Source organism: Gymnogyps californianus, chromosome 5 (assembly GCF_018139145.2).
Source record: "Gymnogyps californianus isolate 813 chromosome 5, ASM1813914v2, whole genome shotgun sequence".
NCBI lineage: Eukaryota > Metazoa > Chordata > Aves > Accipitriformes > Cathartidae > Gymnogyps > Gymnogyps californianus.
Genome location: NC_059475.1, coordinates 53,852,426 through 53,870,242, shown reverse-complemented (window position 1 = coordinate 53,870,242; position 17,817 = coordinate 53,852,426). Strand labels below are relative to the sequence as shown.

The following is a 17,817-nucleotide window of genomic DNA, read 5'->3' as shown; positions in this document are numbered from 1 at the left end:
TAAAAATGAACATTGTTTTTTCCTTTAATCATTTCCTTTAATCATTTTCCTTTAATCAAGATCACCCCCCTGTTAATCTACTAGTTTTGCTAAAATGAGAACTAAATCTTCCCTCTTTTCAAACATATGGGGTAACCATGTCTGATGTTTGCCTTTACAAGGCAGCTAGTCATGCATCGCTACTAGTCTGACAAATCTAATCTCATTGCTGGTAAAGATGTTGAAAGACGAGGCTCAGCACATTGTTTCATTTACCATAAAGCTCTCCCACTCTTTACCTTACATACTAGCTTTTTTCCCCCAGAATTTCTTATTTTGTTTTGTTAATATTTATCAAGTTAGTGCAACTACAAAGCGTTAGTATTTGTTAAAATGTTTAAAATAGGTCAAGGAGGCTTAAAATTACATGAATATCTGCAATCTAGGACTAATGTTAAGCAATTGTTTAAATTTGGATTAAGAATCCAGCATTTAATAGAAGTTGTTGATCTTGTAGAAGCAGTTCATTGCCATGTCCGGGCTGGGGACAGCTGACCATGCTGCCTGGGTACAGAGTGGCTCAGGAAAATCCTTTTAAGCCCTAAAGAGGAGATGGAAGAGAAGAAATTGCCTTTTATCTCACCTACTCAAGCATCATGTTGCTAAATATTATGCAAACATACAAAGGGATTTATATGGCAAAGCACTTTAAAGCCTAAAATGTCCTGAAACAAGTGACTGCATGAGCAAACCTGCAGCTGAGTGGCTAAATAAGCGTATGGGTTTCAGAGTAACAGTATATTAATCAGCTCTGGATCCAACACAACTAGTGTGGTCTTGGCCCCCTGCATTCTTAAACATTGTTACTGAATCAAATAATTTAAAAATCCTCTTCTAATGAATAAAACCTTTTTCTCTCTTTTATTTTCCAGATTCATCCACATGGGACATATTTATGGATTCATTCTATTGAAAATTCCCTTTGGATTCATTCCCTTTCAAAATGTTCAGTAACATTTGGTGACAGTTTTTCCAAGAAGTAGAAAACATTCTTTAAAAAAATTCCCTACAGAATTTATAAAGTCTTACGGGAGTGTTGTGGTTCATTAGCTGGGTTTTAATCTAATCGTCACCTGATTCGCATTCACTTACTATACCAGTGTATAACCTCTGCATCTTGCTCCCTGGTACATGCCCTAAGTGAGCTCAATTCATGATTCCAGTCCATTTTCTCCCAGCTAAAAATGTCCTTGACTCATTAAAAAAAAAAGTCTTGATCTACTCAGATGCCGTTAAAGGAGAAACGTACGTGCAGTCCAGAATGGCTTCCTGTACATTTTTATAAATATCCTTCCTGGCAGATTAAAAGCAAAACCAATGACTTTTCAGTCCAAATTTCATCAGCTGTAAGGTTAGGGGCATGGTACCATAAATACCTGTGTTAAAACATCTCCAGAGTTCTGCCAGAAATCTGGAAAACCTCTTTTGGGGAAACCTGTGCTTTATCAGAACTACTACTACCATGCCAGCACTTTAAGCCAGCCTGGTATCAGCAATGTTGGAGGTAGGAGTGAGAATCCTCTCAGAGCACTCTTAGCAAAACAGAATCAGAGCTAAACGACCCACTCTTACCATACGGCAGCCTTGCGGTCTGTAGGACTTCCCATTCTTGGTTGGTAAAATCTCTCTATTAAGAAAGAACCCACCTTATCTGCAGTTTTTAAGTTTCACATCTGGGGTTTTTTTTGTTCTCATTTGGTCAACACTTTCAGAGTTTGCTAGCGTCTTAGTTCTCATTTGTAGCGTGTGGCTTTGGTGGGTTGGTGGAACTGCATTCCAGAGAGTCAAAGTTTTGTTATGAGACATACGGGTGATGGTTACTTTTGCTTTTTGGTGCTGTCAGAGCAAGGAGCAAAATGTTTCATAAATCCATCATCTTTTTACCTACTTTTCTCTTTTAAAAAAGATTATATGTATGTTTGTTTACATAGCCATAAAATGTGTGTTTGTATGATTGACAAAACATTATTTCTTTCATTTCTTCTCTTCCATGGTAGCAGCGGTCGCAAGGATCATGCTGGATTCCTGCTGCAGGACATCTAGCTGCTTCTGTTTGCGACTCCCCACAACTGTATCTTAGCAATCTCTCTGCTTACTTCAGCCCACATACCCAGCAACACATTCCTGTCTTTCCCTTAGACAAACTTCCCACCCGATTCAGGAAGGCTTGCTAACTTCCTAACACCATCAAAGAAATAATCACATTCAATAGTAAAAATCCGAATATTACTTGAGTGTCTTTAGTACCTGTCTGATACATTTTGACTGAGATGTAGGATTCCTGTAGCGGTCTTCCTATCTGTTATTTTTCACAATAAGAAACATTCTGCTGATGTTTAATGAATGTAGAATTTATAGACAGGTTATTTGGCAATGATATTATTAGACTTTTTAGAAGTGACAGCTGACACAAGGTGTACTTACCTCATGTAGCCCAGCTATGACAAACAATATGGAAAACACCTTTGGACTTGGATGACAGGTCAGTGATGCTTTTAACTGATATTAGATAACTTCTAGGGCAGGAGGATAATACTCAAAACATGAGCATAACCCACGTGGCTACTAAGCTCAAATTAAATTGAGGGGAAAGGAAGGTTTAGGGCTTGTTTTTTCCTGTTGGATAATCAGCATGATGGTCTTTGTCAGTTCAAAAAGGTCATCCCTGAACCAGCCTGAATTTTAACAGCTTGACTGTGTCAGGAGGCATGCCAGGTTACTGGGGACTCCAACTTCTAGAAAAGTACTGATGATTAACCCGTAATGACCTTTTACATTTATGATCATAAGCAAAGCTGAGACAGTGCAAATAACGCAAATGGCAAACTCAGAGCAAAACTATGACTTTCTGCAGACGTTCAAAAACACAGTCGGTTGGTAACAAAACGCAAACTTGGGTTTTTTTTAACCGATAGTCAGCATGCAAGGGGGAAGCTGGTGTGCTCCTTTCTGCGTGGTTTATTAGGCAAAGAGCATGTGCCTCTACTTTTCAAAAAGGATCTTTGCTTCTCTTTCTCTCACTAAAAATGGAGACGACTTTACAGCAGTGTTTCTCAAGCTTTTTCATAGTACATAACCAAAAACCCCTCAACACCTCTCTCTACTGGTATGTGCAGATGTCAGTACCGTACCTGAGCCACTCCTGCGCAGCAGGGAGCAGGCCATGAGCAAGGGCCGGCAGAGTCTGCAGTGAGAAGCCAGGACTCTGCTGGCCACCGTTGCTGAAATACACGAGGACAATGAGGGGGCATTGGTTTTCTTCCGTCATTTCAGGAATTACCCTTTGACGCATTCCTCTGCTTTCCCGGTCTGGGCCTCCTGCCGCCACCCTGCCCCAAAATAACAGGCGGACAGTTCCGACGGGAAAGCGCAGCCGGCGCTGACCTGTTCCTGCCCAACGCACAACGTGCACAAAGGCCGCGGGCGCGCACGGCGCGGGGAGCTCCCGCCGGCCTCCAACCCGCCGGCCTCCCTGCAGCCCGCCGGCCTCCAGCCCGCCCCCGCCCCAGCCGCGCTCCCCGGGCCGGGCGAGACACGCTCCCCAACCGCACCCGGGGCACGCGACTCGCCGCGCAGCCGGCGGACTACAACTCCCACCGTGCTTTGCGCGCAAGGCCCCGCGGCCCTTTGAGCGCGGGAGAGCGCCGGGCTTGCTGGGACACGTAGTGCGGCCGGGCGGGTGTCCCGCCGCTCCTCCGCCCGGCCGCGATTGGCCGGCGCCAGTCTCCGCCCGCCGCGGCCCGTGGTCGCCCCGCTCCGTACGGCGCTTGCCGCAATCACAGCGGCCGCGGCGGCGACGCCTGGGTAGGCAGCGTGGTAAGAGCCGGCCGGCCGGGCGGCCGTGCTGGGCGCCGGGGGAGCATCGGGACCGCGTTGTGCAGGGAGAGTTCTGTCGCAGCCGGCGGCTGGCTGGCGGCGGGGAGGAGGCAGGGGTACGCCTGAGTGCGGAGAGCCGTGAGGCGGTGCCGGCCCGCTCGGCTCCCCGGCGGCAGAGCTGCCCGGGGTAGGGGCGAGGGGCCCCGCCGGCTCCAGGGCAGCGGCCGAGGGGCGCTGGTTTCCTTCACCGGCTCCGAGCGCTGCCGAGCCCCCGCCGGTCGTCGCGGCGCCCCGCCGCCCCCCGGCTGGCGGAGGCTGTTCGGGGCCCGACCGTTAGTCAGCGCTGGGGCTGGCACTGGGCGACGGTTCGGTCGATTTGCAGAAACCTCCTCCCCCCCGCCCCCCATGTCCTTGGGACGCTGGGAGAGGGGTCGGTCAGCCCGCCGTTCCGCCTGTGCGTTGTGGGCATTGCTGCAGAGCGCCGACCTGCGTCGTCGGTGATGCCTTTAATAAGGGGGGTTTGGGCACAGTTGTCCCCCCTGTCACGGGGCCGTTCTGGCTCGGGAACTGTGTTTGAGCTCGCCCTTCTGGAAGGGCCTCACTGGGGAGAGGAGTCAAGGCGGCTCGTTCAGACGGGCATTGCTCAAGGCTGGCACAGGAGAGAGGAGTGAGATCTGGGGGGAAGCAGCAGCAGCACAGATTTAGTCCCCGGTAATACGTTTTTAACGGGGGAAAACGATGGAGTAAGAATTTATGGGCTTTCTGCAAAGAGCTGATGATGCTTGAAAGTACTGCACTGTGGCTACAGTTATTTATAGCTGGTAGACAACCTTGCCATTATGTGAAGGTCTGCTCGGAGTTAGTGGCACCACTAGTTCCTAATTAGGATGGGACAATGCTGTGTTGAGTGTCTATATTTGGGGGTTAAAGCAAAGATAGGAACAAAGATCAGAAATGCTAAGATAAACCATAGTAAAAGACATGTGGAGTGCAGGAATCTCAGACTTTCTGCATAATCACTTCTCCAGAATTTCATTCTGTCCACACTGCAAACATTTCCACAGAGTTGAGCAGAAATGCTTACCCTCATCTGACTTATTCCTCTACCTGCAACACCTTTGCCCCGAATCATGCAATGAGATAAATTAAAGTTATTCATGCGGTGTTGCAGTAGCTGTTTTTTCTACCATCAGAATGTGATTGCAGAGGCTTTGTATATTTGTAGACAGATATGAAAGTAAATAGCAGAAGTTTTACTGAAGCCTTAAGATCTGCCAGATTTGAATCTGGGCTTTTTGAAGGGCATAGAAAAAAAATCCCCTAAACCAGGTGTATTAGATTGTCACCATCCTAGGAAGCATAAGGAGTGATTTTTTTTTTTTTTTCCCCCGGTAAGTGGTGCCATCTCTCTGCTGCTGAGAAAGACAAATCTGCAAACAGTAGAATGAACTTTATTTTAAATAACTTTTAAATACCTTTATTTAACGTTTAGAAAATGTTTAAAACCATTCTGAGTTAACATAATTACAAATTCTTGTTTGTACAGTAAAAGTGACTTATACATCTTCAGTAGCTATACTAAACTATTCTACTACAAGTTCTAGTCAAATTAAGTTGATTCATAAAATGGTTACTAGTAGACTTTGTAAAGAATTGTTTTGCAACAGAGACCATAATCTCCTTCAAAATGTACCTTATCAGAGCTTACGGCGATAAAGACTTTTTCTTTCTACCATACAAGTGCATAAAGAAAATCAGACTAATTCCGCAGGGGCTTAGTCAGGGGTTTAGGTGCTTCAGTTTGCGTAGCAGCCGGCACAACATGTAGGCAGAACATTGCTGACAGAGATCTGCAGACGTTAGTTTCCTGTGAGGAGGGCTATCATGAGTTGCATATTTTGTGGAAATCAGCATGTGAATATTACAGTGACAGGCAATATGCAGGCACTGTGTGGGAAAAGGAATTGTGACTTGATTCTGAAAACTAAAAGGCTAGTGGTCATAAGAAGAGCAGCTGAAAAGAAATAGAGATTTCCAAGAAAAACTGGAATGATCAGCTGATTAGCTTAAGGCTGTTATTTTTCCCCAAGATTATTAACTCACTGATTTCACATGAAGGGAAAATGGGTACATGGTTTCTGTTTATATAGCTCGTAGAGGCTGTGCTTGAGGTATTTGGAGTTTAAGCCACCAAAGTGTCAACATCACTCTAAACACTAGTGGAAAATACTTTGATCAACTCAAACTCCTTTCTTTAGGGTGGTATCCTGTTGTTCTCAGATTTTTGATCTTAGTGGACTGTTTTCCCAAAGGAAAGTTGGGAACTCGGGGAACAGGGTGTTGACCAGAAGAATTGTTCTAGCAGCAGCCGGCCACTTCCAGAGTAGGTCTTTCTTAAGCATCCCTCTCTTATCAAGTCAGAGATGTGTGCTAGCCACTTAACGGGAAGTGGTCAAGGTACCTCTGTCAGGAAAACCAGGTTTTAAGAGCGGAGTGACTTGTTCTGGCAAGAGCCACTGAGTTCTGGCCATGCTTCTTTCAGGGACTCTGCAAAATGTGCAGCAGCCTACCTGTGTGTGTGCATGCTGCTGTTCTGCATGTATAGATCTGATGCTGAACCCACTATGTCTGTGAGATGTGCCTTTTTCCTGACAAAATCTCCAAAGCAAAATTAATTAACTCTTCTACCGGAAAGACTAGGCAGAGCTGATCAAATCATCTCATATTTTTGGGGGTCAGCCAAAGCTCTAAAATGATCTTTTAGTGAACTTTCAGCTCTTTCATGTAGTCTCACTCTGCATGCATTTAGGATCACATGTGACAGATCTCTGATTCCTTGCTTTCAGAAAAAGGCTTTTTATGTACCTGTGGTAAGCTGCTCAGCTGAGCTGGTTTCTCTGAATATGACCTGAAGACATAGCATGTGACGGGAACTTTCTCAACTGTAGGTCAGGAACTCATTCAACATAACCCAGAACACAATCTTTTAAGTTGCCTGCCTGAGCACTCAAAGGCTTTCTTTCAAACAAGCAGAAATATGGGAGGGGTTGGGTTTTTTTGTTTGGCGGGTTTTTTTTTTTTTTTTTGTAGTTGGAAACAAGCAATGGAAGACCTGTTCCCACCGCACATGTGTTTAATGGTTAAACCTATTTTAAATGCTGCTCAGAGAATCTTGGGGAGCTAAGCATTTATTAATGATGGCTTATTAATGCATTGTGGTATGTCTAGGGTTTTTTCCCCTTCTTTCTGGTGTTAATTTGATTTAGTTATAGTATAGGAAGAGACAGGTAAGTGGGATTATATGTCATTAATTAGTATAAAAGAGGAGTTTGTTTCTATTCTAAATAACCTATGACAAAACATACGTGGTTTTCTAATACAATGCAAATGTTTCTTGGTGTTTGGGTTTGTTTTCTTTTTTTCCCCTGAGCCTTCTGCATTTGTCTCAGCAGAGGTGAAAAACCTGAGGATCTGGATATCTGTGTACCACATGGGAGACTGTTGAATTCCTCATGGAGGGACTGCCTGAGGGGCTTGATAACTTAAGTCTTCGTTCCTGATCTGGCCGTGGGTTTTTCTGTTGTGGGCCTGTTTGCAGGCAGAATGCAGGGCTGGTATCTCGTACATCTGTGTCCCACATAGCATGGCCCTGTGCAGAGGTACTGGCTGGGGTCCTCAGAGCTATAATCCATGTTAGTATAGTCTGGAGTGTGAACTTGTCAGGAAAGACAATCCCATCAAACTGTTTCCAGTTCAGGACTTAGCACTCCATAGTGTATTTCTTCTGAAGCTACTTTAGTCTCTGTTGCATGGTATATCAGTAACTGACAGTTGGTGGCAGTGACTGTTTCCATGTGATGGCTGCTTGTCTGCTAGGATCTGCCTTGAAATTAGCCATCATGTTATACTGCCCAATGAACAGCTGGCAGCAACACAGCTTCTATTGATATGTCCTGGATTGGAATTAATGATTTACATCTCTAAGAGCTAAGCATCATGTGAAAGGATCTCCAGCTCCTCAGCAATCATTTGAACCATTTTTTTCCTCTTTGTATTTTTCATGTAAATATAAGTAATGTTTTTAGTTGGAGAAATGAAAAGTTATGGTTTAGTGAACATGAAAGATTCTTCACGAAACAGATACTGAGGTCTGAGGGATCTGTTTGCATGAAATTCATCTCCATATTCCAGTAAGTCAAACTCAGTTAAGATTTCTAAGCAGATTGTCTAAAATATATTGATTTTCTTTTCTTGTCTAATATTTTAGGAGTTAGATATACCTGAAACTGAATATTGGGAATGAATAGACTTGTTGGCCCATGGCGTATTGTGACACTTTACAAAAGTTTTAAACAACTTGGTCTGAATCTTAGCTGTGCTGTAGGCAACAGAATAGGCTGGTTTTGTGGATGTTGTAAACACAGTATATCTTCGACAGAGCTGTTAGTATGTTATTTGTCTTAATCATCTGAAGAAGTGGCAAGATAGACGAGGCAGAGTTGCTGTACAAAGCCACTTGTCACTGGCAACAATGACAAGAACTTACAATTCCAGCTCAACATGAGAGATTATAACTGTCTATCAAACTGCAGAAAAATTCTGCTTATTCCTTCATATCCACTTAACTGCTAAAGGAGCTAGTAATTCAACAAACCCTAAATTGTTAAATTATCATGTATTGTTCTCACTCCCAAATCTCATGCTTGCAGGCAGTGACAGGAGTGGCTTATTCCTGAAAGATAAGTTTCCTACATTCAAATGAGTTTTTTGGAAGAAGCAGTGTCATAGCATTTAATGTTTAGTTCTATCTTTTCCGTTCTGTTCTGGAGTTTTTCTGTGTGGTAACAGCTCTTCCTATAGGAGCTGATATGCTAACATGACTTCCTTTACTTTGTGCTAGTTCTATTAAAAAGAAAAAAAAAATCACAACTTCCAAATATATATATAATATGTTTTTCATACTACGGCCTGCAAGACTTAATCTTAGTGACCAGTAGATCCAGTCTTGGAAAGACCCGTACTACGTGTTACATTAGCAGTCTTCACTGTACACAGCTACTTTGGAGGTGAGCTGGCTACTTCTCTGTTTCAGCCTCATTTGAGTGGCTGCAGATGGATGGTTTTGATTGTGGGCAACTGAGGCTGACTTAGATACTGTTTAGTTATTTATTTTAGTGGCAGCTTTGACATTGTGCCTTGTGACCGTGTTGTAAGGCTTGGGAGTTTCCAGCTTTTACTCCAGAGAAAACAATGCTAAAGTAGACTACTCCACCTCTTACTGCAACACCTCTTCCATACATAGCAGCAATGATCAACCTCCAGAATCTCTTTTTTGTAAGGAGGCCAGTGTAAAATACCATCTCTCGGTGCATGAGGAAATAGGTAATTTTTGTGCATGTGCCAAGAGCGTGCAATTCTTCAGGGGAGTTTGCTTTATGAGTTATACATTAGATGCAGCAGACCTGGGACTGTGACCAATATACATAACCTGCCTGGCTCCACCCTCCTCCCCTCTCCCCCAAAACAAAACTCAAAAAGCAAACCTTTGATTAGATGTGGCCAGATTGTTTGCTTTTAGAGCAAACACTTTATCAGATAATCAAGGTGCTCGGGAAGTTCACTAGTGGGGACACTACTTCTAGTCCTCAAGAAAGTAGAAAGAGCCATTTCTGCATGGGCTTAAACCTCCTCTCTGGCTCTGCTTTTCTGAATTTGATGTCCACAGGCTCAGACCCGATTCTCTCGCTGTGCACCTTGTGCAAACATTTAACCATTGCGCAAAAGAGACGAAAATACTGCTCTTTCATGTGGTACCAGTTCACATTTGCTCTCCACTAGCATAACAGGTTGCACAAATAGCATGAGGCTCTCACAGTCTGCACTTCCCCCCAGCCCCAGCAGTTAGGGCTGTGTCTTGCGAAGAACAGCAGCACGGCCTCTCTGCACCCTCTCTGGCTTTGCGGGCACAGAGAACTTTTGTGACACTCTGACCTTCCAACTCCCAAGCAATTCTCCATGCCTATGTATCCTTATGCCTACATCACCCGGGATTTGACTCAATAATAATGGGCTAATTGCCAGTGAGTGGAAACCAGGGAACTACATAAGCAGAGACCAAGAGAACAGTATTAATCTGGAAAAGTTTTGTCTGTGAAATACTTGATAGCGAGGCATGCTCTGTATTTGAGGCTTATTCATTACCAGCTATTATAGAACAAAACAACCAGAGGGAGCTGAAAGACTCTGTTGTCCCATTCAGAATTGCTTTCAGTTAGATTTGAAAGCTGACACAAAACTCTTGTAACTAGTAGCAGCTTGGTGCTAAAGGAAGATATGACCAGAAATTGTACTGTGGGTTGGATGGTCTGTAAAACACAAAAAAAAACCCACAGGGAAGAAAAGCTTCTAGTTGTGATACTACTGATGTTTGCTTTGCATTTGTTTTATTTTTGACTGATGTCCTCTGATCTACTTCTCTCAAACTTCTTCATTAGGGATTTTTTTTTTTCTCCCATTTGTGGAGTAATTAAAGAAGAGAGATGATATTGAAAGCACTTGTGCTGCTGGGCTGTGCTCTGGGCATCAGCACATTCCCCATGGAAGAACCTGAAGATGGAGGCAAGCACTGGGTGGTGATTGTTGCAGGTTCGAATGGCTGGTACAACTATCGACACCAGGTAAGGACCACTGGTCCCACATGCTGATGCTGGCCACACTCCAGAAAATGCCTGCTCTGGGACTCGCGGGGAGATGATAGCTGCCTACACTAGTTCAGCCCTTCTGTCATTTTGGCAAGTGCTCCTACTTCTTTACTCCCAGGAGTTTGTAAAGTTTTCAAAACAAACAGCAACAAGATTCACTCAGAGCCTGGTCTTAATTCTTGTTATTTTCACCCCAAGAATTCCTGTCCACTGCTCCTTTTACTATTTGAATTTTTTTTTGCTTACAACTCTGTCTGGTCTTTCATCTTTGGAAAGCTGTCATTAGCAGGAGGAGCAGTATTCTTCCTCTGATCACGCTTCTGCATCCTGGGAGACCTGTATCATTTAGACTAAATATTCTGTTACTAGGTTAGAGGATCTAACCCCAACTTGCAGGTGAACAAATGATGTCTAGAATTAAACCTCATTTTGAGACACATGCATGTTTCTTTCCATTTGTTTTCCTCTTTTCCTTATGTTATGAAAAAGCTCCCTTTCTTCTCTCCAGTTAAAAAATCTGCAAAGGCTGCAAATGCACAGTATGTTTTTGTGGGGTGGAGAACATGCAGAAAGGGATTCTTTTTAACCTGAATCCATTTGCTCACTGTGTTCAGCAGCATGGCCTCAGAGTTGTGTTGGCACAACAAGGATACGGTGCACCGGGGTGCAGGGAGCAGAGTGAATGGCAGAAAGAGGAGAAAAGGGAACAGGAACTCTTGAGTTTGACACTGCTGTCAAAGCCAGTGTGTTGTGGAATTGTGGTCTGAGTGGGAGTGTCAGGATGGACAGAATTAAATCCAAGTGACTTAACTCTGATTAAGTTCCAGACTTATAATCAGCAGTCAGGAGACTACGGCAGTTTTCCCTGTGGGGAATTCTTGGGTGATCCCTTAAACAGATTAATCTACACTTAAATGCAGCCTTTGCTCTAAACTTGGAACTACCTCTTGCTTTCCTGGAGAACAGGGTCTATTTAATTCTGATTTATGTATACATTTGTATATTTCTAAATGTTAGAAAAATAGTTTACTAGGCTATTGTTGGTTAAGGTGAACTCGAATGGAGATTGAAACACTAGTGTACAAAACCAGCATTTTAAAAGTTAAACTGTATTAAAAGTACTGGGTACAGCTGACTTGCTGAATACTGCAACTTTTTAGGTATTTATTATTTTTAATGTAACTGCCTGTAAAATCTAGAGAGGCTTCATCCTCTCTGTTTGTGTTGATTGAGGAAGAAAGGAGCCTTCCATGTGTTGGGCATGCAGGGTTTTATGTTTATGTTTCTCCTCCCCCTCAGCTCACAATCAGTTTGTAACTTTCAACACAGTGTTAAGCTTGAAACTAAATGAACCAGACTGACAACCTTGTTGCATCTGAAGAACCTGTTACTGGGGAAACACTAGCTCAACACTTCGACAAACTGGTTTTAGGAATTTTGCCAGCTCCTTGCACTGTAGCTATCACCTGATAACCATAGCTGGAATATTACAGCCTTAATATAAACTATTCCTATTTCAAATTAAATCTTAAAAAAGAGATTTTTAAAGTTGAAATTGGGAAACAATAATACAAATACTAGTGTTGTACTTGATCACTGCCTGCACAGAGGTGTCTAAATATAATTACTGAGTTGTGCTTTGGATGTTGCTATTGCTGTATAACCAGTCTTGCTGGCTCCCTTCCACTCTAGGAGGAGTTAATACCGCAACATTCATTCTTTAAATGCAACTACATTTTTGAAGCTGTGGCTCATGAGAATTCCTTTTCTACAGTTGCCCAAGCACAGAGTTTTTAACCTTTCTGTCAGTGAGCCTTCAATGGCAAGTATGACTGCCAGGTATAATGGAGTTATGAAGAACACAAGATGCAGACTTACATATTTGTGTCCAACAATAAGTCTTTTGAACATGCCAGTTTCACAGAAGTAAATTAACTTTTGAGTGTGGTCATGCTTTGCAGACACTTATTAAGTAATTGCTTTTCAAGGTTAGAAAAATGAGAACGGGATTTCTTTAAACACCTTCTTTTTGCAATAACGTCAACTAACAATGCAAAATACCAGCAGTGTCAGATTGTTCTGAATTTCAGTCCTAGAAATTTCTGTATTTTAACCTCTACCGCTGGGTTCAGGTACAGTATTAACATTTGGAAAAAAAGAAAATTAGAACACCACTAATAATCCTATCGAAGTCATGAAATCAATGTCATAAAATAAACGAGTCTGCGTGAAGGATCCTTCAGAGTGGGGCTGAGCTCCTACTTAACCTGTCTTGGGCAAGATACTGTGCCTCTAACTTGTTATGAAACGAATCAATTCCCAGAAGATGCAGTGCATCAGCAGCCTGCGCTGTCTTGCCTAGCGGCCTTTTGTGGCCAACCTTAAGGGCCTGGCAGGAGTGAGCACCCATGGTGGGAGGGCGTACTGTGAGACAAACCCAGCAGTTAGTCATGGAAAATCCACTGTGTGTGTGCCACGAAGTGTAATCCAGAGAAGGGTGTATCAAAAAATTGGGGAAAATTGTTCCCAGCAAAACCATAGACTTTTAGGAGAGTTATACAGAGGAGGAAAGGTACTACAGAAATCTCGGGAGTTATAACAGATTTTTGGAAACATTATGCAGACTGATCACGATGCCTTTGCATGTGTTAGTACTCCCTACCTTCCAGGGGTGGAAGTAAAAGCACTCTAAGTATTGAAATTATTTGCTCAAGTCACTTGCAGTGGCACCAGGAATAGGACTTGGACTTCCCGTTCTGTGCTTTATCCATCATGAAAGTCATTCCATAGTGAACACGCACAGAAACGCATGTTATTTTTCAGTAGGATAATACCTGTACTGTCAGAAAGCAAAGCAGCACTCCAGGATTGCAGATTTGTGTAATTCTTTGCTTTCCAAGGGAGAAACTGCAGAAGAAAATACGTTGTCCTCTAATTCACTTTCCTCCTGCCATCACCTTTCTTCCTCAGAACTTCTCTGATCTAGCCTGTGTACAAGTGAATTTGTAGATGTGAGTGTTCCTCTAAGTAGTTACTCAGTGTGACTGTTTTTTATTACTGGACTGGTTGCTGTTCCCTACATGCAACTAAGCACTGGTAATATCGCTTTCTAATTTGAGACCTCAGCTGACACATCTCTGGGTTTCAATTGCTCAGTTCAGCTATTCAGGGTACAGTTCATACATGATGTTGCATGTTTGTGTTATATTTATATTTTGTGAGCTCCAGTTGTTTTGCATGCTGTCTGCACGCAACGCAGTCAAAACATACTCTGTTGCCCTCCGCAATAGTTACCTGACAGCAGGATGTGTTCATCTGACTAAACAACCGTAAAAGGAGGAGAAGAATATTACACCTTCAAAAATGTCCCAATTTCATATGTGAAAATTTGTGGGGAAGATAGTCCATCATTGTGTTCTGTACAGACCCCATGAACAGTAAGTTTGTAAAAACTGTGCAGACCGTGTAAACACTGAGTTTGCACCTGTAACCTCAAGGAATCTGAAACTCCCTCTAAGACTTGTAATTCAGCTGTCAGTGGTCAGGATCCACTATCACTGGTGCAAACCTCAAGTGTAGACAAGATAAGGAAAAAAAACCCATCGTTTGTACTTATCTGGGAGTGAGATTCACACCTTGCAGGCACTTGTTTACTCTGTGATGGCTGAACTGGGACTGTTTCCTAATCAGCATGATCTAAACTTGTCTTACACATCTCATCAAGTTCCTAAAATAAATTTTAAGTGTTTTGAATAGTACACAGCCCAATGTGATAGGCTTACTGTCATTGCAAAACTAGCTTGTATATTGCCTTATGCTTGTGGCTTCTCAGTTCTTTGGTGTTTTTACCCGTATCTTATTGGTTTTGATTAGACTTGCTTGGTCTGTGGAAGGACTATTGACGTGCTCCTCTCTGTTCCTCAGCAGTTGTTCTGACTTCTCTATAGCAGCTTTTTTATTACCAGACTGGCTGCTATTCCCTAAATGCAACTAAGCACTCATATACTGGAAAGAGTACTCCCCCCATTCCCTGGGAAGGTGGCTCAGCTCTCTACTATGCAACAAGCTAGGTGATATATCTCTAGAAAGCTTAGTGACATACATGAGCAAATACAGCACTAAATGCTACTGGCAGATGTAGAGAATGAGCCAACAAACTAGTTCTCCTTAAGAGAAATAGAATTTTGTATATAGTTCTGCCTCTCCTGGGAGATGATCGTACCAGCTAACTCAAACCTAAAGCTGGCTTCACAAACAGATCAGAAAGAGAGAGAGACCAATACTTTCTGGATACTCCAAAAGACATAGTCAATGGAAAAGCCTGATGTGAAACACAGTCTTACTAAAGGTGGAGTACATACTTGAGGAGAAAAATAGCTGAAAAAGTCTGGCAAAATGAAAATGCTGAAAATAAAAACATTTGAATTTGCATACATGGGTCTGTTTTCAGTTGCTGGTTTTAGTCTTATACTAACTGAGCTTTATGGGCCAGGGACTGTATTTATTCAGGGTTTTGGATGCTACGAACCAGAGCAGTATCTTATTCCAGGACAGTCCTAAATTCTCCAGTCTTGCAGGTAACAGACATTAAAGATGGCTTGGCTACTTGACTTCAATTAACATTTCCTCACTGTGCTTACAAAATTGTAACTGAAGCTACAGGAAAACCTTTCCTAAGTTCTTAATACAGTTAAAGTTTTTGCCTGATTCACTGATGTGTGTTTAAGCAAGGGAATGAAACATGGCTGGCATACTCTTCTACCGTGCTTTTATGTTAGAGTTAATTCTTTTTTAGGCCGTGGCATTTCAGTGTACCTGTAACAGGAACAGTGCCACTTTGCAATGAAGCTGACAGTTCATTACACATGCTTTTTAGCCATCAACCTAGCAGTCATAAGACCAGAAGTAACCAATTTCACAGAAGTCCAAGCTTTTCCCTTTAGGAACTATTTATGCATGCATGTGTCATAAAACAACTTGATTTTTCCAAAAATCCCCCCCCGAGCAGTCTACTTGAAAGCTGCGTCACTCAAATGTGTAAACAGCTGTATGGCAGAGGAAAGTTGGGGTGTTGTTTTTTTTTTTTTTTTCCTTTTAGAATTTCCCCCAATGTACATTTGGGGAAACAAAATGCCCATTCCAGGAAAACAGGGGAATTCCCCCTCTGATCCCCATCGTTTCAAAATCTAGGAGTTAATTATTTAGGCATAGATCTTCCATAGAAATTTGCTAATGTAGCGATGGGTTTAGACTAACTTGGGGATGAAAGGTCTGAACCATGCCATTAACAATGTCCATTTTGGAGCTGGCATGTGAGGTCAGTTGTGCAGTAGCAGCTGTACAGCTACACCTTCTCCTCTTCTGTTCTTCTGTGCAGGGCAACTGCTACCCACCCCAAATCAGGGCCACAAAAGCGTGATTTGCATTTAGTGACGATTTATCCAGTAAATGTTCATAGCATTCATTTCACATAGTAAACCAACAAGAATAATACCAACAAGACATCTGGAACAATATTAGCTGTCTCTTTTAGGGTGGCTTACAGGTACAGATATGCCAGAAATATTTCTGGAAGAAACAAGGCTCAAATAGCAGTATTTGAGAGGCAGTTACACATCAACAGGAAATACTCTAGATTCACATACCTCCCTACTCTAGCAGACTGTTTCTGTTCTGGTTTTATAGAGATTTATTTTTTTTATGTGTACGGAGGGAACAGGAGGAGCACGTGACCAACATCAAAGGGGGCTAGTCACGTCAGCTAATTCTATGCAAAAAAACCCAACCGTTTACTCAGAACTGTCCAACTTCAGCCAATGGAGTTTTAGCAGCAAAACATGTTTTTGCTGCTCTAGCCTATGTTGGTGATATCATTATGCTACCAGCAGGTATAGTTCCCTTAGCAAAAGCCTTAAAAGGCTGGGACAGTCCCCAAACAGGCATAAGTTAAGGTTGAGGGGAAGTGATTACATTGATCTGTTTCCCTCCACACTAGGTAATTTAACCCATTTAAATTTACCACCAATGTCTACTTTACTGTTTATTGAGACAGGATATAGTGAGCAAACAGTCAATGAATCAGAAGGAAGGAGAGAGGAGACCAAAAAAGCTGATAATGTGCATTTACAAAGCTTAACTGATTTGGGGTACTTTGGTATTAATTCAAAACACCTCTGAAGTCCCCACTGGCCAGCCACATGTCTGTGGGAGCACAGACACTTGCTGGTTGACTATGTTGATATTATATCACTATAGTATGCCTAAGCATTTCCGTGTGTTGCCAGCCTGTAACTGTTTCTGTCGGCATACCAGAAGTGTATTATGTCTTGAGAGTGAGAGGGGATCTATGATCTCATCAATCAGTGTAGAGATGCCTTGATGAGTGTTTTCTTCTACTTTTGCTTGGGTTGCTTCTGAAAATCAAATACATGTTTAGTCAAACTGGCACTCTGCTGTTTCATATGTGATGCCTTTATATCTGTTTAACCTCTACCTTTTGGCTTGTTGAGGCAGCAGCTGGTATAATGACATACGAGGAAATGGAGAACTATAAACTGTGGAGATTGTCTGAGATAGGTGGAAGAGAACGTAGGCTGACCTGTGTAGTAGGAAATGGAACTGCTTTAGTAAGGAGACAATTAAATGTTCAGGGTTAGTCATGTGAAGAGATTTTGCTGTGGGAGAGTTCATTAGCATTGAATGTGCTTCACCCTTCCCAGAATCTTGCACAACTACCCTCCCTTTTCAGCTTCAGCCACGCTTAGAAGACCAAGGATTATAAAGTGACAGGATTTTATAGTGTCCTTTCAGTTAAAGTAGTCAAAATCACTAATACTCCTAAGTCATCTGAACTTATGTAGGTCCACTTAAACCACTTCAGTTTGGTTTACAAACTAGCAGATTAGATTAGTATAACAGAAGTAAGCTTTAAAGCTTGCTTCTTGCCTGCATTTGGAGTGTGCATTTGTTAGCTGCTACCACAGCTTTTCTAGCATGTGGTAGGTTATAGTTCTAGAGTTTAGGAATTGTTGATAGCCCATTAGGTCATTCACAGACTGCAGGTCTAAAAGAAGAGAATTATTTGGGCTGGGGTTACTAAGAATTTAACATTCTGATAGAGGTTTGCATTTACTGTAATATCACTTTGATGAGAATTGTTATTTCTGTGTCATGGGAAGATGGTTATGTAAAGAAAATCTGCTTATTCATATCCTGTACAAGTCAGGAAAAGAGCCTGATTAGAAATTCTGCAATTCTGTTT

At 42.5% G+C, this 17,817-nt stretch overlaps 1 protein-coding gene across 2 annotated transcripts in view; it reads left to right on the top strand.

The window, feature by feature from the left end:
* The first annotated feature begins 3,825 nt into the window (after positions 1–3,825).
* The window catches only part of LGMN (legumain), a 28,652-nt gene continuing 14,660 nt past the window's right edge, over positions 3,826–17,817 (top strand). Inside the window, exons 1-2 of one of the 2 annotated variants that reach the window (XM_050897957.1) lie at positions 3,826–3,855; positions 10,350–10,532. In XM_050897957.1, coding sequence (XP_050753914.1) covers positions 10,395–10,532 — 138 coding nt within the window. In that variant the 5' untranslated portion in view covers positions 3,826–3,855; positions 10,350–10,394. Of the gene's footprint in view, positions 3,856–8,902; positions 8,922–10,349; positions 10,533–17,817 lie in introns of those variants that run through there. The other variant, XM_050897958.1, reaches the window with a different exon arrangement.